The sequence below is a fragment of the Miscanthus floridulus genome, chromosome 15 (genome assembly GCF_019320115.1).
Source record: "Miscanthus floridulus cultivar M001 chromosome 15, ASM1932011v1, whole genome shotgun sequence".
In the NCBI taxonomy this organism is placed as follows: domain Eukaryota; kingdom Viridiplantae; phylum Streptophyta; class Magnoliopsida; order Poales; family Poaceae; genus Miscanthus; species Miscanthus floridulus.
In genome coordinates, this window is record NC_089594.1 from 3,365,323 (window position 1) to 3,390,155 (window position 24,833).

Below are 24,833 nucleotides of genomic sequence, written 5' to 3' on the forward strand. Positions count from 1 at the left end.
GAGCGGAGACCAAGGTTGAGGGGCCTTGCAACTTCACATATATCGTCCTTTTATAGAGAGAGAAAAAAGACCAGGTGGCAAATTAAAAAAATGAGATTTATTTGTGTCACCGTCAGGCATCCTGCACCACCGACCAGGGTTCAGCTTGTGGCAAACGGGCCGGACACAGGAGTATGTACGTCAAAGGAAGGCAGGAAGCCCAACTCGCATCTTACTGGGCCGGATCGGATATGAGCCCACTTGGCCTGCTTAGACCTTGTGTAAAGACTAACAACAGTTAAGCCTCCGGTGTCATGGTGATCTGTCAGGTTGGAAGGAAGGGTGTGATTGGGTGTGACTACTGGGTTGAAGTCGATCGCAGGAGGTGCTACCGCTCAGAAATTGTTGTGTGACCGTAACTGCCAACAACAATATTAGCACAGAGAGACAACCAAATCAAGTGAGCAGGAAACTGATATAGGTAGAAAAACTTAGGGTCCGTTTGGTTGGGCTTTTGGCTTTGGCTTTTAGTCCTAAAAGCCAAAAGCCCAACCAAAGGGGTTGCTTTTTCAGGTGGTTTTTTTTTTAGAAGCAGCTGCTTTTTCGTAGTACAGTTTTGAAAGCTGGTTTGACCCTGTTTTTGGCTTTTGGCTTTCTGCTTTTCGAAATTGGTGGAATAAAAAACTCTTCCATAGTTGTTTCAAGAGAGATAAAGATAGAGGGTATATTTTATACTTGTTTAACCAAATAGCTTTCAGCTTTTCTACAGCTCACAGCACACAGCAGCTTTCACACAGCTCACAGTCCGCAGCAGCTTTTTTCCACAGCCACAGCTCAACCAAACACACCCTTAGAAGAAGGCTCTAGCTCTTGCTTTAGCCTGAATTGACAGCCGTAGACATGCATGATGGAGGTTTTACCTCTTTGTTTCTTGAATCGGAGAAATGTAAAGTGCTGATTTGTTTGTGTTGTCTGGATCGATGATGCAAAACAACACCGGATGAATGCATGACAGAGTTGGTACTGAACTAGTGTAGAAATGGGACTCTATTGATGAATATCCAGTAGTCTTGTGATGGTCATTATTTGACTTAGTATGTTGAGATTTGTTCTTTTGGTTTCAGCTATTTATTACTAAAGCAGCTTGTCATGATCACAACTACAACGAACTTACAATCTACTGATTAATGCGACAAAATGCACGATAAATGGAAATACAGAGAAATCCATTCAGTTTCAGCCTCTCAGTAGCAATGCTGCATGACAAAGTTTCAGCCTGATAGTGCCAATGCAATCTCAATCTCCCTGCTCGGGCAGCAGATCACACAGGAGTCAGAAAGATCACCAATGCAGAAGCACGCACTAGACGTGTGTCCCTACTCTAACTGAAAGGTCGACACGCCGAAGTTGCCGTTGCGCCCATGCATGCGCCATTCCTGCCTGCCTCTCTTGCTGGCAGTGGTGAAGCAAGAGCAGATTAGAGGGTGGTGCAATTCTTTAGTAGATGTGAAAATTTAAGCTGTACTAATGGTGAAAGTTTTATTCTAATAGTAGTTTTTCAAATTTTCGTGGGTGCAACTGCACCCACAACCATGAACGTGGCTTCGCCACTGCTTGCTGGTGTGCGTGCAGTGGAACCTATAAATACTGGCGATTGCTCGATCGTCATAGCTGCTTTGAGATGAACTGCTGCTGCCACACTCTGATGGTCATATATCGTGCTATGGATGCCAGTTGGACAGTATGTGGGTGCATATTGTTAATGAGGTTCTAGCAGGATGAGTAGACGACATTAACAATATGGACTCACGTACTCGTCCAACTGACCCTCAGCACCATCTGCGCCGTCCCTGTAGTGCCAGCGGCTGACGGTCACTGTGGCCCTGTTGACTTCTCTCTGTTGTAGCACCGGCCGTCGCCGCCATGCCTAGCTACTTTTAGTTTGCAAGGTCTTTTTCTATAATTTATTTACAGTTCTTTCTGGTGGTTTCCTTGTCCGTGGTTATTAGTTTGAGGCTCAAAGATGAATGCAGGAAGCGGCTGCCATACACAAGCAGTGCTTGATGATAAAATAAAATGTAACTTTGTAGCTCTCTCTTTATATGAAAACAATAAGCTGAAATAACTTTGTAGCATGCCATAAAACCGTAAGGACGTTCTTTCCCTAGTGCTCATTATTTGCTTAGTGCAAACTCAAACTCACAGGAGACACAAACATCACCGAGTGCTTTATATTTGGTTGAGCTGTGGCTGTGGGAAAAAGCTGCTGTGGGCTGTGAGCTGTGAAAAAGCTGCTGTGGACTGTGAGCTATAGAAAAGCTGAAAGCTGTTTGGTTAAACAAGTATAAAATATACCTTCTATCTTTATCTCTCTTGAAACAACTATGAAAGTGCTTTTTATTCCACCAATTTCGAAAAGCAGAAAGCCAAAAGCTAAAAGCAGGGTCAAACCAGCTTTTAAAACTGTACTACAGAAAAGTAGCTGCTTCTGAAAAAGCCGCCTAAAAAAACAGCCTCTTTGGTTGGGCTTTTGGCTTTTGGGGCCAAAAGCCAAAGCCAAAAGCCCAACCAAACGGACCCTTAGACACTCAAGAAAGAGGAAATCTTCAGACCTGACGTCATCGAGTGTTGGTTTACTGACGGTTGATTGGCGAGTGTCTATTCCCGGGAAGTCTGTCCTGAGTTTATGCTTGATGTTTGTAGTGTTTCCGGCACTAGGGATTAAGGGAGCTTCATAGATACTAGTAGTTATATATGGGGGGTCGACTTGAGGAAGGATCCATGTGGGCAGCTGAAAGATCTGGGCAGAAGGGTGTGTATATTGGGATCCATGGACCATGGGCTAACGTCAAGGGCGCTGCAATGTTGTTGGAGTTCATGAAAATTAGGAAAATTACTATGAACAGTGGAGAAGCAACCGTGACGACCACCACTAGAGATATAGAGACGGTGTCTATTATTGAATGGAGACAATAAATATAAAAGAGAACTTGTGCAGCATCATATTGCAGACTTATTATACAGTCAGAACGCAGGAATATAGATGAACATATATATATCTAAAGATACATGTACCTCTAGAGCAAATGAGCGAAATTACACACATTAATTTCAATTAAATTAAAGTCGATGCAAGTGAAACAAAAAACAAGAACCCCGAAAGGCCTTAAAAACTGTGAAGTGAATATCACAATGTACTATTACATAGTCTATCCACTGAAAGCATGCTGTTTCTTGACATAGAACCATCAAAGCAATATGAGAAATTTAGGGAAAAAATGACAGCTAGTCAACTAGTACTATCTATGGCAAAAGATCAAACTAGTTAACTATGTGACCCTATAATTATTTGGACAAAAACGTCTTGATAATCGATTGGAAAACATGAACATAAGAGGCTATTTTATTTTCTATTTCGAGAGAACTAATGTTTACACAAACGACAAATGCACAAGCCATAAATTCCATGTCCATCACAATGGTATTCCCCCACACATAGACACCTTCGAATTTGGCCTCCAAATAACAATTAGTGTCGCACATAGCCTTAAAGCAAAATGGATGCACTTTAACAAATTGCTAGCAAGTTTCTGCAAAAAGCAACAACACATCAGAAAATTATAATCTTGCTTGGTGTTGATCACAATAAAATAGCCATAGAACTGGCATAAATGTTCAACACTAAGTTTCTCAAAAGAAATAAATGAATGAATAGCAACTAGGTGAAAGAAATGAATTGATATAAATCTATGATGCATCAATATATCATAAAATATACATGATTGTGGTGAAAAACATAGAGATACAAACACAAACCTGCCGAAGTTGGTTTTCCATTTAATCCAATTATTAGGAACAAGCACAGAGCAACATGTCTTGCGTCCATAATTGAACTTGAAATGTCTAGGATATACTTTGTTGCAGGTGATGGACCTATGATGATTTGCATCTACACATTTCATGTATAAATAATAGAGAGTGCAAGCACTAATAATAGAAATATAACATGACACTACTGCACAACCACATGTTGGATTGTTCAACCTTATGACTAATAGTTAGTTACTAGTAGACTAAAACTTGGCAGCAAATGGTTTAGGGATTAGCCACATGCAATCATGTATTCGGTGAAGGCTCTACATCTCCTTGAATGAAGTTAGATCTAGATCAAAAAGACCAGTATAACTAACACCACTAGAATAGAAGGAACCTTGCATGGAGACACACATACACGTAAGAGGGGTTTACGTTGTTTTCTTTGTTTTTCATTTTTTTTCTCAGTTTTGCAAATGTGTTATTTTAGTTTGTGTTGAACCTTTTCTTTCCTTATCCTCAGCCTAGCTACATGCATATGGGTTGTTATTTTGCCTAGCTACACATGCATATGGGTTGTCATTTTTATGACATATATATACAAGAACTAACCTTTGATAGATGGTCGCACTACTTTGTCCATTCAAAGTGTGATTTCACTGTTTTAGGGTACTCATAATCATAAAAGGTATATAAAATTTAAATAAATATTAATTATACAAGAACCAATATCTAAATTGGTGGTCATATTCACCAATTTTTATGCATAAGAAAATTGTTATGATGGTGTTAATCAAGTTTACTGAAGCAAGCTATCATTTCCATCATAAGCATGATAAGTTTTTATGCTCCAACTAGAATGTGATGTTGAAATACTTTCCCATCGCACTCCCACCGCATGTACATCAGGTCTTGTGCACCCTCCTGGGCTATTCATCCCAATTCCCAATACTCCTAGCCTCACGCTACACCATGGTGTCAGATGCTTTATTATGCATGATTATCGAATAAGATTATCTATTATTGATGCAGAAGATTGTCTGGCCCCTATCTCATCATTAAAACCAACTAGTTAACAATTAATTACGCACGGGCGAATATGTTTTGGGTGGCCCTGTGATGCTTATTTTAGAGCTTTGCGCCTTTCAATTTTATTAGCTGTTTCCAAAAGCAGCGGCACATGTAACTTTTTGTTCTTGGGCCCAGCCGCAAGCTTGCCACATTTTCACAACACCACACACATCTTGGCTCAATTGAACATACTCTGTGTTCTAAAAATTTACCCATTTCTACTATTATACAAAAAAATAAAAATAGTTCTCTAAATTTGCATCTAAATTACTCATTTCTGCACTGACTCTTATCCTTTAATTATTATTTTTGTAGGAGCTACGGCTCCTCTAGTTCCCTAAAAAAATAATCACCTCTGCCATTATGAGAGATAATGTAAAGTAACTACTAAATTTGTTTAAAAATTACTCAGGTTTAGTATTATGAAAATAATATAAAGTAATCATTTAATTTGAATATAGAATATCCCACCTATGGTAACCCCTAAATTTGTTTAAAAATTACTCAGGTTTAGTATTATGAAAAATAATATAAAGTAATCATTTAATTTGAATATAGAATAACCCACCTATGGTAATCAGGGAGACATTCCTCAAATCTATGTCTAAATACCAATGTAAACTATTATGGTAAATAATTCAACAACCATAAAGTTTGCTTTATATGTTCCAACTAATTACACACTTCTACCATGGCCCATAGTTGAATTAAAAGTAAGTATTAAAACTATATGCTACCATGTAGACCAGGTAAACAGGGACAGAGCTCAGTATGGCGAGGTATGATGCTCTCCATACCTTGAATTCTCTGTGATTCTCCTCTCTAAATCACCCTCTGCTATGAATGATACATCTAGCTAGGGACACGAAATTCTGCAGCTCTCAAGTCACAACCGGAGTCAGACAAAGAAGAACAGTGACCGTTATCTTTACCTCCGAAGTTAGCCGCCTCTATAAAATGGTTCTTCAGAGGCAGCTGACGTCACCAACCGCCTCTGAAAATAGAATCATTTTCAGAGACGGCTGGTAAAGCCAACCGCCTTTAAAGAACCATTTGTAGAGGCAGCTCAAGCCACCTCTACAAATGCCCCTATAGAGGCGGCTTGGTTCACAGGGCACTGTAGAGGCGGCTCCCTGATTGAGCCGTCTCTGCTCAAAATAGGTCCCCTTGCTGCAAATCAATTTTGTAGCAGTGTATACTTGTAACATGTTAGGGTTTGCCTGCTCAGCGTCAACTGCATACACTGTTTCTTGTCATACCAGTCTCAGCATCAAAGTGTGTACTGCATTTTAGATGAACACAGATTCTTGGGTTCCTTATTAATAAAAACTTATTTCATCGTTTTGCTTTCTCCTGTCTCTCCTACATATGTCATTTGTTGTTATGATATCAATGTCTAGAGCATTCTGTCTGAACATGAAGTCTTGGATTTCTTAAAAATCTGTTCCCTTTTTTTGTGTACAATTGTCAAATCTGTAGTGTCATGACAAATTAAGCGTTGGTGTTTTGGTGATTTATCAGGTGGAAGCTATCTACAAGGAAGGCTAAGCTGTTGTTGGGCGACTACGGGCGGGGTTCAAATCAATTGGCAAGAGATGCGACTGATTCCCCAATTGTTCTCTGTCTTTGTAACTGCCTATACTGACAGAGAGCACCAATGCAATCTCCCTGATCAGACACGAGCCAGAAAGATCACCGATGCAACAGGAGCACATGACCGGCCGGTCTGCCTGCAGCAGCATGCACTAGACGTGTACCCCTACTCTCTAGGAGAAAGGTGGACACGCCGAAGTTGCTTTTGCCATGCATGCGCCATCCTGCCTGCCTCTCTGGCCGGTGCGTGCAGTGGAAACTATATATACTAGTGATTGCTCGATCGTAGCTGCTTTGAGATGAACTACTGCTCCCACACTCTGATGGTCATATATCGTGCTATGGATGGCAGTTGGACAGTATTTGGGTGCATATTGTTAATGAGGCTCTAGCAGGACGATGACTATACGACATTAACAATATGTACCCGCGTACTGGTCCAACTGACCCTCAGCACCGTCTGCGCCGTCTCTATAGTGCCAGTTGCTGCCGGCCGCCGCGGCCCTGCTGACTTCTCTCTGTTGTAGCACCGGCCGTCGCCGCCGTGCCTACTTTTAGTTTGCAAATTCTTTTTCTATAATTTATATGCAATTCTATCGATCTGGGAGTTTCCTTGAGCAATTTCTTCACATTTCATCCCTTGTTGGTTTTGGGGACATGTATGTTATATACACTCTCTCAAAGAGATGAGTGCAGGAAGCGGATGTCATATACTAGCAATGCTTGTCTGCTTGATGATAAAATGTAACTTTGTAGGTCTCTCTTTATTTTAAGTTTAAACAATAAACTGAAATGATATTAGCTAAAACTTAGAAGGCTAGCTCTTGCTTAGCTTGAACTGACAGCAGTGAACATTGTGAAGGTTTCCTCCCCTTTGTTCATGAATGTGGGAAGAGTGTAAAATGTGGAGTTGTTTGTGTTGTTTCTCGACTTGTAATTGAGTCGGTACTGAATAGAATGGAACTCCATGGACGAATATATTTTGGTAGCCCTGTGATGGTTATCTGAGAGCTTTTGCCTTTTCAGTTTCAGCGGTTTCCTGAAGCAGCGACACCTGCAGATTTGTGTTTGGGGCCATACACATGCCACAGTTTCGCAACATCACACGCATACTTGGCTCAGTTGAATTCACTCTGTTTTCTAAAAAGTTACATATCTCTACTATTCTAAAAACTAAAAAATAACCTTTTTTTTCTCGAAAACGCAGGAGAGCTGCGCAACCCTATAAATTTACATCTAAATTATCCACATACGCCATTATTAAAGATAATTTAAAATAACCCCTCTAAACTTGCATCTAAATTAATAACCTTTTACAACTAATTTTAAATAAATTAAGTTCAGCCCGAGCTCATCACATGTGAATTGTAACAAAAAGCGAGCGAACCCCAAAAGGGCTCTAATACTCCAAAAAAATATCACAGTATATTATTAAAGTGTCCTTGACATAGAACCATCCAAGCAAATAGACGTGAGTAAAATTTGGAAAAATAACAACTAGTTTCAACAACTCTCATCCCTAAATCACTCTACCATGAACTTCTTAAGAAAAATGAAGTCTCTCCAATCAACCGCGATTTAGCTAGGCATCAGTTAGTTCTAGCATCACCGAGTGCCAATCTCTGATCAAGATCAGGACATTAGTCATCACACATCAGGTAAGGGCATAATTAAGGGCAATGCTCTATCTGCAAACAGAATCTTGAGTCAACCTGTTTGTTTACCTTTTGTCATAGGATACTTGGATAGCTAGAAGATACTCCACGCGTTGCTACAAGGATTTTGAAATTAAATTAAGTGAGCATGATGTGGATAGCTTGCATTAAGAGGTTGAAAATAGTAAGATGACATGGCTATTAATAGGAGATGATGTGGATAGCTAGTGGGGGATGATTTGGATGGCTTGCATGAAAAGAAGTCCCCCCCAATCAACTGTGATTCAGGCAGGCGGCAGTTAGTTCTAGCGTCACCGAGTGCCAATCTCTGATCAAGATCAGGACATCAGTCATCATGCATCAGGTAAGGGCATACGGCCAATGCTCTGTCCGCGAACAGAATCTAGAGTTGACTTGTTTGTTTACTTTTTTGTCATAGGATACTTGGATAGCTACGAATCATTCCCAGTAGATCCACCAAAGCCATGCTTGGAACTCAATTCTTTTTTTTTTAGGAAACTAGAGGGGTACTCAATTCTTTTTTGAACAAAAAGAAACGAATTAGGTTTTTGCTTTGTCAGTTTGTTGATGACACGGGGCGCACAACTAACATCTGCACAGATAGATGTGCAGCCCAGCAGATGGACACACGTCCTATGCCGAAAGCTTAGGAATCTGTTAGGTCAGGTCTTCCAATTGGGATTTAGCAGCACTCAAATATACAACTCCGATCCAGCGCGGTGGGACAAAAAAAGTATTTGTCATGCTTAGTGTCCAGTTGTCCACGAACAATCCTACTGTGCAGACCATGTGAATCCAAACGCGTCCAAAATAGCTGACTCTCAACTCCCAAGTCTACCAAAAGGCGAACCTCTGAAACTTCACTTGCTCGTGCAAAAACTCTTCTTCACACATCAAGATCCCTCAGCTAGCTTCGTCTTGATTCTTAGTTTCTATTTTTATTTTTTCCGAAAGATCTTATTCTTAGTTTTTAAGTAGAAATGCTGAGAGCCTGAGATTGTGATGCTCATGTGACCCGATTAACTCATCTCTTAATAATTTCCCATCTTTCGGGAAAATTACAGCGGCGGACAGCGAAAGAGACAAGAAGTTTTTTTTTCTTATCGACAAATGGAAGTACATAATTCACTCATTCATGCCCAGAGGGTCTCTTTCTTGAGGCACGCCTCCTGCAGCATCATTGCAGTGTTCCCTGCAGAGCCGAAGCTGCCCAGCATCTGCTGCTGATGAGCTGCTCCAGTGCCGTTCAACGTGTTCATCATCAGGCCATTCTGCACAAGCAGGCTGCCATAAGCCTCGCATTCCATCTCCTGCTGCTGCTGGTGGTGATGGAGTTGTTGCTTTGCCGGAGATGGCACAGCAGCAGCTGAAGCTGAATGCGCATGGCCGTCGTCGTGCTGCATCTGGACGCAGAGGATCTCGGCCTTGGCGAGGGCGAGCTGCACCTGGAGCTGGGAGACCTGCTGCTGGAGGAAGGAGATGGTGCCGACGCAGCCGTACACAGGGTCCCTCATGCGCGCGTTCGCCTCGTACACCAGGCTGCTCACAGCGTCCGCTCTCTGCTGAGCAGGCAGCTCCTGGAAATGGAATCAACAGTAGATGCAGTTTACGTTAGCCTGATAAGCAAGCTAGCTGAATGATCCATGGATGACAGTAGCTCAAGGAGGAGAATTGAACGGACCTGCAGCATCTTGCTGACATTGCTGGCGCCGAAGACCTTGTGGACGATGGCGAACTTGTGAGGGTCCTCGGGAGGGAAGTATGGCGCGAACACACACTCCTGCGTGCACCGCCGTCGCAGCAGCTTGCACGAGGCGCACGGCGGGCTGCTGCTCCCACTCCCGCTTCCGCTGCCGGCCATGTTCTGGTTCCTCGGTCACAGGGGTTTAGAGCGAGCAGTGAAGACAGGATGGTTGCAAAGGGAAGGGGGGAGACTGCCGGGTGCAGAGCCTCCTCTTTTATAGAGCCAGGCAGGCTAGAGGAAGGAACAGAGTAGGTTAGAAGAACTCATGATAGGTCGGAAATGATAGGTCTTGAGATGGGAGAGATCAGATAGTTCGCATTAACCAGCAGAGTATCAGGTCAGGACAAACATGATAGAATAGAGATTTGTGTTTAGTACTCTATTGTCATGCTGACCTATCAGCTAATGACCTTCCTTCCAGCTGGATCACAGGCACAGCAAGCATGTTATGGCCGTGTAGTGCTGTACCAGTACAGTGTGTATGGTTTCTTTGTCTGTATTTAGCAGCCACGATCAACAAGGTTTGTTGGTCGCAGCTGAAAGTCTTTATCTCCTTATAATTAACTAGAAACAAGAAAGAAAGTTAAACGTAGTCTACGCGTTCATGGTTCATGGACGTCTCCTAAGCGGTACAGTTGTGGCATGGAATTTCTACCTCCGTTTTCACTTGCTGCAGCAGTCGGCGATAGGCACCCGTAGCTGGTCGGAGCCAGACAGAAATATGGAAGTGCATGTAAGCACCACTTGAGACCTCAAACTCTGAAAGACCAAGACTGCCTTTGTTTATTGTCAGTGATGACAAATTAAACCATGTTCCATGTTAATGGCTCACATAGTCACTTGCATTACGATAGGTAAATATCTTGAGAAATGAGTTGACTACTATTGCAGCGGACCAAGGGCAGTGGCCGGCTGCTGTGTGTCCTAGCACACTGACCACACCTAGCTAGCTCTAGAGAGCAGGATTATTTGACTATGGGTGATGGTGGAAATTAGCGCCACATGCACGTTCGGTCTGTTCACCTTAGACCAGTTTCAGTGGAAGGTTTCACCTCCCGATTTTCAAGACGTGAAATTTAACATGAAATAGGTCTCTCTCAGTGCATAGTTTCATTGCACAGCTCCGCCCCTCTCTTGCGGTCCTCTCTGACCCGCTCACACTAGTAGAGAAATGACCTTTGATCCAACTCGAAATTTGGCTTTACTCCCGGTATTTTTCGCGCCCGGGACTAGAGAGACCTTTAGTCCCGATTTGTAGCTCCAACCGGGACTAAAGGTCCCTGCCCAACGGCTACTGCGCCAAGCTTTTGCTGGAGAGGACCTTTAGTCTCAGTTGGAGCTATCAACCGGGACTAAAGGTTAACTTTTACTCTCGGTTGGTACCTCCAACCGGGAGTAAAAGTCTACTCCCGGCTGGAGGCTTCGTCCGGGACTAGAAAGGGACCTTTAGTCCCGGTTTCTATCTCTAACCGAGACTAAAGGTCCCCTCCTATATAGCCCTTATTCCTCCCCGAGCCCGAGCCACTTCGAGCTCAGTGTTCTTGCTTCATCGCCGGCCTCTCCTTCCTCATCACCAGTGTATCACAAGATTTCTTCCATTCCTCCATCGATTCTTTGGTTCTAAAAGTTACCAACTTTATACTCTCATGTTTCATCAGTAACTTATTTCATTTTGTGGACTAGATATATGTGGGTTTTTTTATGGTAGATTTTTTTATTTGTAAGTCATTTAAGCTCAAAATCACTTTAAAGTTTGCGTATTTGGATGAAGGAAGGTTAAAGTAGTTATTCAAAACTAGTATTGAGCTTTCATTTCTAGCATGTATAGCACACTTCATGCTTTAGAGATATAGAGAATTTTAGAGTTTTTTTAATTTTATTTGTTTATAAAATGAGAAATTTATATTATATTAAAAATGAGTATAGAGAGTAGATGAAAACTGCTTCCGGGTCCTCGGCCTCTCATCGGGTTACAAAGCGACTGAGGTCGGACCTTCCTCTCATTGCATGCGGCAAGTGTGAGGAGAAGATTGTGATGGAGTACCGGGTGAGGAAGGAGTGTCCCAACAAGGGAAGTATCTTCTACAAGTGTCCGGATCGTAATGTGAGTTTTTTGTCGCATTTGATGATTATGGTTAATTTATACTTATTTTCATGATGATTGTGATTAAAGTTCTATTTTTTTGTTTTAATTTCAGTGGGATGGCACTAGATGTTCAGGCTGGTACTGGGAGGAAGAGTATGTTGAACACGTGCAAAACTCTCTTGCACAGGCGGCTACGGCGGCTGATGAGGCAGTGATCCTGCGGAAGAAGCCCATAGATGTTGAATAAACGCATGATCTGTCTGTTTTAGTTGGGATTGGTCGCGAAATCCTTATGCTGCTGAAGTGCATTTTAGCTTTAGGTTTTTTAGTGGTAGTTGGGATTGTCTACATTGTAGCGAGACTTTCATAAATTAATAGCTTGTGTGGTGGCATGCATGTCGTATAATTAACTAATTAGGTTCTAGGTTTTAATATGGTATGTATGTCATGTAATGCAGACGAGCCGGCATTGGATGTACAATGCTGATCGCCGCTCCCAAGAGTTCATTGAGGGCGTGCATTCTTTCTTACGTGTGGCCGAGGCAAACAAACGCGATGGTTTCATGTGCTGCCCATGTGCCATATGTAAGAATTTGAAGGAATACGCTAGCTCAAGGAGTCTTCATTCACACTTGTTGAAGTCGAGTTTCATGCCAAACTATATTTATTGGACGAAACACGGAGAAACCGGGGTTGTAATGGAAGAAGGTGAAGAACAATGGGACGATGATGATATTATTGCTGAATATGGGGCCTTCAATGATACTGCAATGGGGAAAGCTGAAGAAGAGGTAGAGGCAGAAAAGAGCATCTTAAACTCCTTAAGACATGCATGCTCGACTCGTTAAGAAAAGAACAAACAGAGTACCAAGACATGATAGATATTGTCCAAGGGTAATTTGGTCTCTCTAGCAACTATATATACCCCGATCTCTTAAATGCAACAATTATGAAAGGCCAAATTAATTTTTTATTTTATTGGGCGCAGTGTTTGGAAAAGTTTCATTGAGGAACACCACATGAAACATTGCAAAGCGCCACTGGATGTAATCGCACACAAAGTAAGTACTAACTATATATATATATAATTAATTCAATTAACACCATGCATGCTTTCAATTCACCGGATCTTTTTTCTCATAAAAGTGGGTTCTAAGGCAAGAACAGGGGAACAACTACTGCGGATACTATGTTTGCGAGTTCATCATGGCGTACGCAAAAAGAACTCCTGAAGAGATCCTCAAAGTACGTTATATAAATATATTCATATATTCACAATTTCTTTTGTTGCTCATATATATAAGTAATCACGTGACCAACACACACACACACACACATATATATATATATATATTAATAATTTTTCTTTAACTTTTATTGAAGACTCTATGGTTGAAGGAAAAAGTCATACGACATGACCAACTGAAAGCAATTCAAGAGACCATAGCAGGATTTCTTAATGACCAGGTCCTCAACCCCGCCGACGAGTTCTACAATGACGTCAACGAAACATGGAAGCCAAACCAGATGGAGTGAATTTATTATCCCAAGGATATGATAGAATATACAATGCAAGCTTTATTTGTAATATATATACATATTATATGTACATAAAATAACGTACAATATATGTATATGCATGTAATATATATGTTAGTTTCATACTTTAGTTTGTACAAAATGTTCAAACATTATTAACGTGTAGAATACGTATATTATTAACAGCGTAGAATGCGTATTCGAAAACCAAAATGAATCATCAATTGAAAATAGAAACAAAAAAAAAAGAAAAAAAAGGAAACCATACCAACCGGGACTAAAGGGCCGCCCCACGTGGCCAGGCCGGGAGGCCTCTTTAGTCCCGGTTGGTCTTACCAACCGGGACTAAAGGTGCATCTTTAGTCCCGGGCGAGAAACCGGGACTAAAGGAGGGGCTCTTTAGTCCCGGATTCGTGCTCCCGGTTGGGAAACCAGGACTGAAGGGGTTTCCCAACCGGGAGTAAAGCTCGTTTCTGTACTAGTGTTACGTTGCCTATCATGGCCGGAATCGCCTATGTGACGGCGGCCGGCGGAGCTCGCGCCTGCCGCTGGCGGAGCCCGCGCGCTCGGGGCCGGCGGAACTCGTCTTCCCCTCCAGCAGCGGCCTCCCGCGCCGCCTTCCCCTCCCGACGGAGCTCGCACCCGCAGCTGGCAGCGCCCGCGCGCGGCGGAGCTCGCGCCCACGGCCGGCGGAGCTCTTCTTCCCCTCCAGCAGCGGCCTCCTGCGCCGCCTTTCCCTCCTGCGGCTGGTGGAGCTCATCTTCCCCTCCGGCAGCGGCCTCCCGCGCCGCCTTCCCCTCCGGCAGCGGTGGCCTCGTCCATGCCCGGCGGTGGCGGCCTCACCCGCGGTCGAAGGAAGAAGAAGTCGCGCACGGGATGAAACGAATGAAGGCTCTCAATGGGGGTTTCGTCCGGTTTCCAACGTTTTGGAAATAACGCTCACTCGTTTCGTCCCCATGAAAAGTTTCCCTTCTCTCTCCTCCTCGATACATGCAAAAGCTCTATTTCTGCTGATGTGGCACTCTATTTAATGTGCATGAAACCCCCGTGAAATCTACATTGAGACTGGCCTTATTAGCTTAGGGAAGGAAGAGTACAGCTAGTTGCAATACCTTAGGTACAGACGCGCCAAAGCCGTCTAGCACTAATTGACCCTAAGTACTAATTGACTCGATCTTAATGCTAGTAGTTTTGTAGCAATACATGTATATAGGGGTTACAGCTTATAAAACGAACGATGCATGCACTAGCTAGGTAGGGTTATTCATCTAGGCCTGGGATGAAATTGAAACAGGGCAGGGAATTGGCACTGGAAGTGTTCAATTCAACATGGATGTCTGTATTGTTTTCTTGGCATTCACGTGGTCAGCTCTCTCCATATGGGATCCCTGCTCCCCATTCCGTTTCAGTTCTAAGACTGGACACGGCCACATCATTCCAATCCATATAAATTAAAGAATCACTAACCATTAGTACATTGCAAGCAAGAGAAAACGACAGAGTATTAGCAAAGATGAGGGAGAAAGCTGGCACGTATGTAAGCAGTAGGTCCGGAGTGGCTAGTGGCTACCATGCATGCAAGACGAGGCCATGACAACAGCAAGATTAGGGATTTGTCGTGTATTACAACAGTGGGGAATCGGAGTATATGTTGTACACCATATTAGCAGGCATTCGTGTCTTAACTAGGACTAAAGTTGTAGCAGGAGACAAGTATGCTATACCTACATACATCGACCATATGCATGTAGTAGTAGTGGGTCTCTACCAGTTGTGACATGTGTACAAGTTAGAGAGTGACACATGTACCGTGGTCTGGAGCGCACTGGCAGTCGGATGCGGACTCCACAACGACTCGCTATATTTTACCCGCACTTGTTTCCAATCTGCATGGCAGAACAAATTCTTGTTGCGGCAACTATCACAAGACCATGCATGCACGCATATATCAGCTACCATGACGTCTCTATTCGTGCATTAATCTTATAGCACGTTTGGCACAGCTCAGCTTTAATAGTGAAGCCGTTTCATAAATAACTTTTTCGGTGAAACTGAACTGTTTTGAAAAAACTGTTTGGTAAAACAATTTCACCAACAACTTAATAGAGAGAAATGTGGGAGAGAGCTATGAAAAGCTACTTTTTTCCGCTTCACCTTAACTCATCCCTTTGTGAGAGGAGAAAAAACAGCTTCAACCATAAAGCTGTTTTAAAAAAGGGTATTTGGCAAAAAAAAATAGTTGACAATAGCTCGTGAAGCTGTTGGTGAAGCTGTGTCAAACAAGCCCTTAATTTGTATAAAATGGAAAATAAAAGGAAACAGAACAAGGCATCTATTATTTTCAATGTGCACGTACTTATACTGCAGCGTGTTTGGTTTTTTATTGCAAGCACAACCGATGATTGATCTTCAGAAGAAAGAAGAAAGGACGTCTTAATTGTCCCGCTGTCTCTTAATTACAGAGGATCGGCTTTCTGGTTTTCTCACTGAGCGCCTGGCCGATCCATGAGATGGAAAGGCGTACATGAGTGACCTCGAGAGTCCAGACCAGGAGGAGGCAGGACTTCTAAAAGAGTTTGCTGCCATGCGTGTGTGCACATGCGTTTGCTATCAAAAGCTAACCTTCCCGAGGTTTGATTGGTCCCTAATATGGATGGATCCCATGCCAATCAAGTACAACCGCGGCTGCCCAGGCCCCTACCACTACATTAAGCTCTGCCGACAGTGTTAGTTTCTCGTCTTAAAAAAAAAAAGACTGTGTTAGTTTCACAGCCTATGTGAAAGTCTTCAGATTTTTCGAAGTCAAATTCAATCCGCCACTGGGTGTTCACCCACATGGCTACATGACGACCCACATCTAACCTCTTGTACTCCACATAACCCTTTTACTTAGCATCCCAAGTTTCCTTGCTGGAATAAGCAGCAGACGTCCTTTTTCTTGAAACACGACAACGTGTTCCCCATCTGAGCACTTCAGACTCGATGGAGGATCATAACTCTACCAGGATGGACCTGGGCAAGTAACAAATTTAGGTTCTTTGTCGTTTCACATAGCATGTGTTCCGGGATCATAGTTAGAATATTCTACTGCCACATTTTAAGTAACTGTCATTCAAAGGTATAATGCCCATGCTTATTACTTCCAGCTACAAACCTTCTATAGCTAGATTTCCAGGTGTTTCCAAGAGCATATATCAAGAAGAAAATCACCAAATGTTTGTTTAAAAGGTGACAAATGCATTGTGTCAGGACAATTTTTTCTCCTGTGCATTTGTGCCTAATAGCAAACTCCGCCTACGGTGGGGCGCCTTTGGTGTCCCAGCATAGCAGGTTCCAAGTCCTGGTAGAGGGAGAGGGTTGTGTTAGTCGTGGCGAGCCAATGTAAAAAACTTAGCCACTTTTATGGAGATGAAACCCAAAAGAATCCTGTTGGGGCGTAACCCTCTTAGCGACGCGCCATGTCGGAACCCGGGTATGGTGTTAAATGAGCAAGGGCCGGGTCGTCACCCCCGTGACGCGCCGTGTCGCGATCTGGGCACGGTGTCAAGTGAGCAAGGATCGGGTCGTCACATCCTTAGTGGCGCGCCACATCGGCGCCCGGGTGTGGTGCAAAATGAGCAAGGGTCTTTACACCTACACCGGCGGGTGCGAAGGGTAAAGAAGCTAGTCGAGCCAACTAGGATCTGTTTAGGTAGCTGGAATGTAGGGTCCCTTACGGGTAAGTTAAGATAGTTAGTGGACACAACGGTTAGGAGGCGTGTAAATATCTTATGCGTCCAAGAGACTAAATGGAAGGGGTAGAAGACGAAGGAGGTGGACAATACCGGCTTCAAGCTTAGGCACACAGGGACAACTTCAAATAAAAATGGAGTAGGAGTTTTGATTGATAAGAGCCTCAAGGATGGCGTGGTGGAGGTGAGAAGGCAAGGAGATAGGATCATCTTAGTTAAACTTGTCATTAGCGATTTGGTCTTAAACATAATTAGTGCATATGCCCCCCAAGTAGGCCATGATGTGAGTGCTCAGCGGCTTTTCTGAGAAGACTTAGATCGCTTGGTTAGAGCTGTCCCTAGTAGCGAGAAGTTTTTTATAGGAGGTGATCTTAATGGCCATGTAGGTACATCAAGCGTAGGTTTCGAGACAGTTCATGGGGGTTTCGGATATGATAGTAGGAACCAGGAGGGAAAGGGAGTCTTAGACTTTGCCATAGCTTTTGATCTGATGATAGCTAACACTTTCTTTTGTAAGAGACAGTCCCATTTAGTGACCTATAGTAGCGGCCAGTACTCTAGTCAAATTGATTTTGTCCTTACTAGAATGAAAGATAAACGAACTTGTGTGGACTGTAAGGTAATACCTGAAGAATGTGTGGTCGCTCAACACAAGCTGATGGTGGCTGACTTCCGCTTTTTGGTGCAAGCTCGTGGGAACAAATAAGCTTGGGTTGCTAGAACGAAGTGGTGGAAATTAGAAGGGAAGCGATCAAAGGTCTTTAAGAAAAAGATCATTGAAGAGGTCCCTTGAAAGGATGAAGGTGATGCAAACAACATGTGGGAGAAGATGGCAACATGCGTTAGGAAGGTTGCTTCAGAGGTGCTTGGAGTGACCAAAGGGAGCGGATGCGACTCAAAAGACACTTGGTGGTGGAATGAAGGTGTGCAAAGGCTATTAAGGAAAAGAAGGAGTGCTATAAGCGCTTGTATCATGACAGGTGTGCAGACAACATAGAGAAGTACAAGGTAGCAAAGAAGACTGCAAAACGAGCGGTGAGTGAGGCAAAGGGGCAGGCCTATGAGGACATTTACCAATGTTTGAGTACGAAGGAGGAAGAGAAGGACATTTATAGGATGGTTAGGGCTCGCGATAGGATGACAAGGGACTTCAACCAAGTCAAATGCATAAAGGATAAGAGGGAGCAGTTCTTGGTGAAGGAGGATGAGATCAAACATAGATGACAAGAGTATTTTGATAAATTGTTCAATGGTGAGAACGAGAACACCACCGTTCAGCTATACGACTCGTTTGATGACACTAACAGACGCTTTGTGCGGAGGATTCAAGAATCGAAGGTCAGAGAAGCTTCGAAGAGGATGAAAAAGGGCAAAGCGATGGGCCCTGATGGTATCCCAATCAAGGTGTGGAGATGTCTCGGAGATATAGCTATAGTATGGCTAACCAAGATGTTCAACAATATCTTTCGTTCGAACAAGATGCCTGAGGAGTGGAGAAAAAACATATTGGTACCCATCTACAAGAACAAGGGAGATATCTAAAGTTGTACTAATTATCGGGGAATTAAGTTGATGAGCCACACTATGAAGCTATGGGAGAGAGTCATCGAGCAGCGGCTACGAGGAACGACCCAGATATCAACAAACCAATTTGGTTTTATGCCCGAAAGGTCAACCACATAAGCAATCTTCTTAATAGGACAAGTTATGGAACGGTTTAGAGAGCAGAAGAAGGACCTCCACATAGTTTTCATTAACTTGGAGAAGGCTTATGACAAGATACCAAAAATGTTATGTGGTAGGCTTTGTACAAACATAAAGTCCTATCAAAGTACGTGACCCTCATAAAGGACATGTGCAATGATGTTGTGACGAGTGTTCGAACAAACGATGGTAACACATATTACTTTCCGATTAAAATTGGACTTCATCAAGAGTCAGCCTTAATCCCGTATCTCTTTGCCTTGGTAATGGATGAGGTTACCAGGAACATACAAGGAGGTATCCCTTGGTGTATGTTGTGCGCTGATGATGTAGTGTTAGTGGACAAAAGCTAGGCGGGAGTAAATAGAAAACTAGAGTTATAGCGGCAGACCCTTGAGTCTAAAGGTTTTAGATTGAGCAGAACTAAAACCGAATACATGAGATGCGACTTTAGCGGAGCTGCACAGGAGGAGGGAGATGTGAGTTCGGAAGGTCAAGTGGTGCCTAACAAGGATACCTTTTGGTATTTGGGATCGATGCTATAGAGGGATGGAGATATTGATGCGAACGTTAACCATAGAATCAAAGCTGGGTGGATCAAGTGGCGACAAGCTTCTGGCATTCTCTGTGACAAGAGGGTACCACAAAAGCTAAAAGGCAAGTTTTATAGAACGACGATTAGACCGGCTATGTTGTATGGAGCATAATGCTGGCCTACAAAGATTCGACATGTTCAACAACTGAGTGTTGTAGAAATGCGTATGTTGCGATGGATTTGTGGTCACACAAGAATGGACCGAGTTCGGAACAATGATATATGTGATCGCCTAGGGGTAGCACCAATTGAAGAAAAACATGTCCAACATCGGTTGATGTGGTTTGACCATGTTCAAAGGATGCCTCCAGAGGCACCAGTGCATTATGGAGTTCTAAGCCAAGCTAATAATATGAGGAGAGATAGAGGTAGACCAAAATTGACATGAAGAGAGGCAATAAAAAGATATTTGAAAGCTTGGGATATACCTAGAGATCTATGTCTGAATAAGAGTGCTTGGAAAGTAACTATTGAAGTGACTGAACCGTGACTTGGGGCTCTTGGTGGGTTTCAACTCTAGCCTACCCTAACTTGTTTGGGACTGAAAGGCTATGTTGTTGTTGTTGTATTTGTGCCTAATAGCACATTTTCCACAGGAAAAACATAAACCCTACCCCTTTTTTTCTTTTTTTTAAGAAGGACGGGACGGTGGGACATTTCCCAAGCAATAGTCTCGAAAGACAGTGCTTCACACGCATTGTTCTCCAGCACTCAATAAATTCCAGTTTCATATTATTTATTTAAGGCAATATGTCAATCATGACGGGCAGGCGGAGTTACTTTATAATTGTTCTGCACATGAAAAACAGTCTGCACATATTGAAGATAGCAACTTACTTGCAGAGCGAGTATGCTACCAAAGGATGCAAGTACTCTTCGACGTCTTCGTCTTAATGTTGAATCAAAGACTCATCCATAACTCCACTTAATGTCTCCACTGCAAAAATTATCACCTAATTGGACTGCATGTAAATAAAGAAAATTAACGTCTTCCAAATATACTAAGCGCAACTGTGCAGAGCTAGCAATACTTCCTGCGATCAGATTGAGCAGAGTAGGCAACCAGGCTGCAATATGTGGTTAAGGATTGTAGTAATGTAATCAGCAAACCTTTTATAGTAAATATGCCAATGACAAATGACATGATTCCATGTAAGCATCTTATTTCAATGCAATTGACTTATAATTAAACTTTTTGAGCTGAAACAAGACATGATGATCTAATCACAGTTTTCTTATTTATTTCAGGGGTCCAATGCTACAAAACTAAGCTAAAAAATACTGTGGTTCTGTTTTGGAGAACTCATGAACAGAGGTTGTGGACTACTTAAGAAAATGAGGACGGCTGGCATGCACATACTGCCAATGCCACTCCCACGTACCCAATTTCAATAATCAGATGAATGTAATTGACACTGCAGATATTAATTTGAGCTAGTACTCTAGAAGTTGAACTAGGCATTTAACAGATTGAAGTGCATATGCACTGGTGGTAACTTAGAAAGAAATAAGTAAATTAAGGCATAAAACTCACCTTTTTACAACATTCCTCTCGGTCTTGTGGAAGATGCCACGCTAAGATTGCTTCAAATCTCCTAAGTTCCTTTCCTGGCTATGAAGCAATTTCTTTATGTTCCTTGTTTTAATCCCTAGCCTAAACATTGAACTTCCTGTTAACTTTGGTTTTCCTGATTGCAAATTATACTTCTCGTGAACACCTGAAGCTCTCCTTTTCATGTATTCAGCAGACTGTGTCTGAACTGTCATAGCAGAAGTAAATAGCATTAGAAAGCTATATCGAAAATATGTTCAAACAGTTGAAAGATACAAGAGAAGATTTGGTGTCACAATGGGTCCCCAAATCTCCCAGATAATAGATGTCACGTTTGATTAAAAAAACAAGCCATTAGTTACTCAAACATAAAGGAAGACATACATTCAGTCAGATTGGATCTCTGTTGATTAAACATGTACCACTCCTTCATTTACTCAACTTCAGAAGATAAAGGCAAGTTTAGTTTCTCTGCACTTATTTTACTTGAAAAGTTCAAACAGGCTCAGTTTCTCTGCATGTAATTTAAGCGATCCATGGCATTGAAAACTCACCAGAATGTTGTGCAGATAATGACTTTGCCAAGTTCTGGAGTCCTGTTATATCATTGATCTTGTCCTTCTCCTCGATGGAATTAGCAGAGTCCAAGTGCGCTGGGTGGCTTGGATGAATGTGTGCAAGAGCATTTGCAAAAGCCTGAATTAGTTACAATATAATGTAAGCCAATGTCATTCTCCACAGTACTATATTTATATGTGCTCAGATCTACAACCATAAGCATTAGTGTATTAGTAGCAATATACAGTAGTCATCAAGCGGCCTTCATCGCTTACCTCAGACAGAGCAAAAGATGATACTTGTCCATTTAAATGACAAGAACCTTCACCCATTAGAGAAAATATGAATTGGAAGTAATATTTCCTGATAGAGTTATTTCAATAATTGTTTCTGAAATAATTGAGACTTATTTTTTCCCTTAGTACTTATTTACTTAATCATATCATACCAGCAGTTTGCTTATCAGAGTAGCATAAAAAAAAACTTAAACTTACACAACAGCAATAAACTTTCCAGCACATGGAATCGCCTAAAAGTAGTAACTAAAGGGAGACAACAATGTAAAGCAGGCAAGCAGGAAGAGAGGAAGGCTTCTTCGACACATTTCTTAGATCTTCAGGTTAAAAGAAGTACAGTAAGCCTCTGCTTCAAACTTCAAGATTACTATTGGATTGTGTTCCTCACACCATTGAACCTAATAGCTTAAGTGCCAACATGCCGATCAATAAGAACAGTAAAGGGGCATTACCTACAACAATGGTTATAGCTGAATAAGACTACCTTCTTTATCTAAAAAAGAAAAGACTACCTTGGAGGCAATGATGTAGAAGCCATTATCAAGAGAGTCCTTTGCGAAAGTCAACCACTCCTGACGGGACACTTGCAAGTGAAGGTCGTTGTAGTATCTAGCGTCTCGAAGCAGCAGGAACTCGTATCTCATGGCAAGGCAGCTCTATCAGTGTACATGAAGAGTAACAGTATTAGCAGAGAAGAACGCGGCGCATGCTCTACATTTGTGCGAACAGAAGTGAAAAAGGACGCATTGAAGCCTGATAAAACAAATGGTGATTGGTGAACACATGTCGGTTGATGAATTTGAGTGTTGCACTTGACTGTTGCTTGCTAGTGTATTTGAAGCATGCTGCAATCATCTAAAATAAGATGCTGCAAGCCTGCAATTAGGAATGTATACTGAACTGAAGCACGACAACTGCGGGCGCTCAAATCAGAGTAAAACCCCAGGCAGGGCGGGAGCACAGACTAGCAATAGCAGTGCATAATCTGCACACCGTACGCGCCAAGCACTAATTTCGTTGGGTGCTGACCTCGACATCGCCAACGAGCTCGAAGGCGCGTGCGAAGAAGTCGGCGATGGCGAGGCTCCTCCCACCATCCAGCACTGAACCCGTCGCGGTGGATGCGAACGCCTCCGCCGCGCTTGCTTGCAGCAGACTCCGGGCCGCCGAGCGCGTGGCGAGCAGCGCGGGTACGTCGGCGCCGGCGGACAGCGCGGCCTCCAGCACCCGGAGATCCTCGTCCTCGAACCTGCATCGCGGAGGCGGAGAGAGGGGGAAGCTGTAGGATGTTGCGGAAGGTGATTTGTATTGTATCGGGCTTGCTACCTGCGAAGGGAGAGGCGGGAGGCGAAGAGGGAGAGGGCGTCGGGCGTAGGCGTAGCACCACCGTCGCCATCCATCGGCGGCGGCATCAGCCCTACCAGCCTCCCCTTTCGATTTTGTGGGATTTCAAATCGTGGCTCGCATCGTGTTGCCGGAGACGAAATTGAGATGGCAAGGAGGGTTTTTGTTTGGGGTGGTCTGCCTCCTGCCTGAATTCAACCGAATGGGCTGGGCCGTCTCATGGACCGTGCCGTCTAGGAAATTTGTGGGCTTTAAGGCAGGGGACCCTGTACTGTAGTTTCCATTTTCTACTCTCTCTGGATTCTAAAAAAAAATACTCACTCATGAACCGCAGTAGCTCAAACCCCTGCTACCGTTGCTGAATTAACGAAGCCGCTTCTGTTTGTAGTCACTGAAGCTTAGAGAAAATAATGAAGAGTCCATCCTGCGTATATTTCTAGATCCATCGTTGCGCCTGGCATATCTGCTTCATCCGACAAACGGAGAGGGACCGGGAGAAGCAAAGGGAATTGATTTGTGCTCCCCTTTCATAGGACTCGTTTGGCTCCACATAAATGCATCTCAATTCACGTGGTTTGGGAAGGACTAAGGTGAAATTTATCTTAATTTCTCTCAAACCACGTGTATTGGGTGGATTGGGATGAATTTGTGTGCAGCCAAATAAATCGAGACGTTCCTCCATTGAGAAAAAATAAATTAGAAAAAAAAAGAGAATCTATTGGAGCTTATTTTTTTGTTTTCCAAACTCCTTTACAAATGGAGTAGGAGGTGGACGGTTCCACAAGGCAGGAGGAGCGACAATGATCCGTAAAACGTCCTGTTTGGCGGCTTTGTAATTTTATACGTCAGTAATTAGCTTCCAGATGTAATATCATGTGCACTAGAATACGACTGTAATTTCTTTCATCCGTAAAATATTCATTTGGCTAATCTTCCAACGCAACCGGCCACATAAGACATCACACCACTCGTCGAGTCAATGTGTAGTTGTGCAAAGAGGAAGAGAAGAAGAGCTCAGCAGATGCCGATGCCGGGCAGAAACATTCGAGAGCAAGCAAGCTGCTAGCTCAGGCAAGAAGCTTCTCCTACCTTAGCCATGGTGCTGCCTAGCAAGGTCACCGCTACCCAGCCGCCGCTGCTGTCCTCCCCTGCCCAACGCATCCCAAGAGCCAGCAATGCTTTGCTGCTCATCGAGCCGGGGACTGCGGTCCTCGGTGGCAGGAACCTAAGGCTGTCGCATGCTGGCGTGTGGAGGGCCCTAGACGTCGTCGTCATGCAGGCGTCGTCAGAGGCGATGGCCGCAGCGGCGGAGACCGAGTCGGGGGGGGGGGAGCGGAGGAGGAGTGGTCGTACGAGGAGTACTAGGTCACAATCGAGAAGTCGTACGGGCTTAAGTTCACCAAAGGCCACGACAGCAGCACCTACGCCGAGGCTAAAAGCATCTAGGCCCCTAGTGGGTTTCGATGATTAATGACAATATAAGATTACTGTGATTAACGTCTGTTTTGTAGAGAAATTTGAGTTAGGTCACGATAATGATGATTGTTTGAGC

At 43.2% G+C, this 24,833-nt stretch overlaps 2 protein-coding genes across 2 annotated transcripts; both read right to left on the reverse strand.

Annotated features, from left to right (window-relative positions):
- Positions 1-9,250: 9,250 nt before the first annotated feature.
- On the reverse strand, positions 9,251-20,551 carry LOC136508072 (LOB domain-containing protein 23-like). Its single transcript, XM_066502682.1, has 3 exons — positions 20,369-20,551; positions 9,814-10,107; positions 9,251-9,709 (listed from the first exon to the last, which is right to left on the reverse strand). The coding sequence occupies exons 2-3, from the start codon at positions 9,991-9,993 to the stop codon at positions 9,266-9,268; spliced, it is 624 nt and encodes a 207-aa protein (XP_066358779.1). The 5' UTR covers positions 9,994-10,107; positions 20,369-20,551; the 3' UTR covers positions 9,251-9,265.
- Positions 20,552-20,994: 443 nt separating this feature from the next.
- LOC136508071 (protein DOUBLE-STRAND BREAK FORMATION-like) lies at positions 20,995-24,477 on the reverse strand. The gene is made up of 5 exons (XM_066502681.1): positions 23,264-24,477; positions 22,967-23,186; positions 22,450-22,593; positions 21,638-21,779; positions 20,995-21,291 (listed from the first exon to the last, which is right to left on the reverse strand). The coding sequence occupies exons 1-5, from the start codon at positions 23,347-23,349 to the stop codon at positions 21,107-21,109; spliced, it is 777 nt and encodes a 258-aa protein (XP_066358778.1). The 5' UTR covers positions 23,350-24,477; the 3' UTR covers positions 20,995-21,106.
- Positions 24,478-24,833: the final 356 nt, after the last annotated feature.

What these genes read in the sequence shown, in the direction of transcription:
- LOC136508072 (XM_066502682.1), bottom strand. Translation starts at nt 9,993, where the DNA reads ATGGCCGGCAGCGGAAGCGGGAGTGGGAGCAGCAGCCCGCCGTGCGCC. An exon ending in ATGTCAGCAAGATGCTGCAG is followed by an intron (nt 9,710 to 9,813) that starts GTCCGTTCAATT and finishes TTCCATTTCCAG; the next exon opens with GAGCTGCCTGCTCAGCAGAG.
- LOC136508071 (XM_066502681.1), bottom strand. Translation starts at nt 23,349, where the DNA reads ATGCCGCCGCCGATGGATGGCGACGGTGGTGCTACGCCTACGCCCGAC. An exon ending in AGCTCGTTGGCGATGTCGAG is followed by an intron (nt 22,594 to 22,966) that starts GTCAGCACCCAA and finishes GTACACTGATAG; the next exon opens with AGCTGCCTTGCCATGAGATA. An exon ending in TCTACATCATTGCCTCCAAG is followed by an intron (nt 21,780 to 22,449) that starts GTAGTCTTTTCT and finishes TAACTAATTCAG; the next exon opens with GCTTTTGCAAATGCTCTTGC.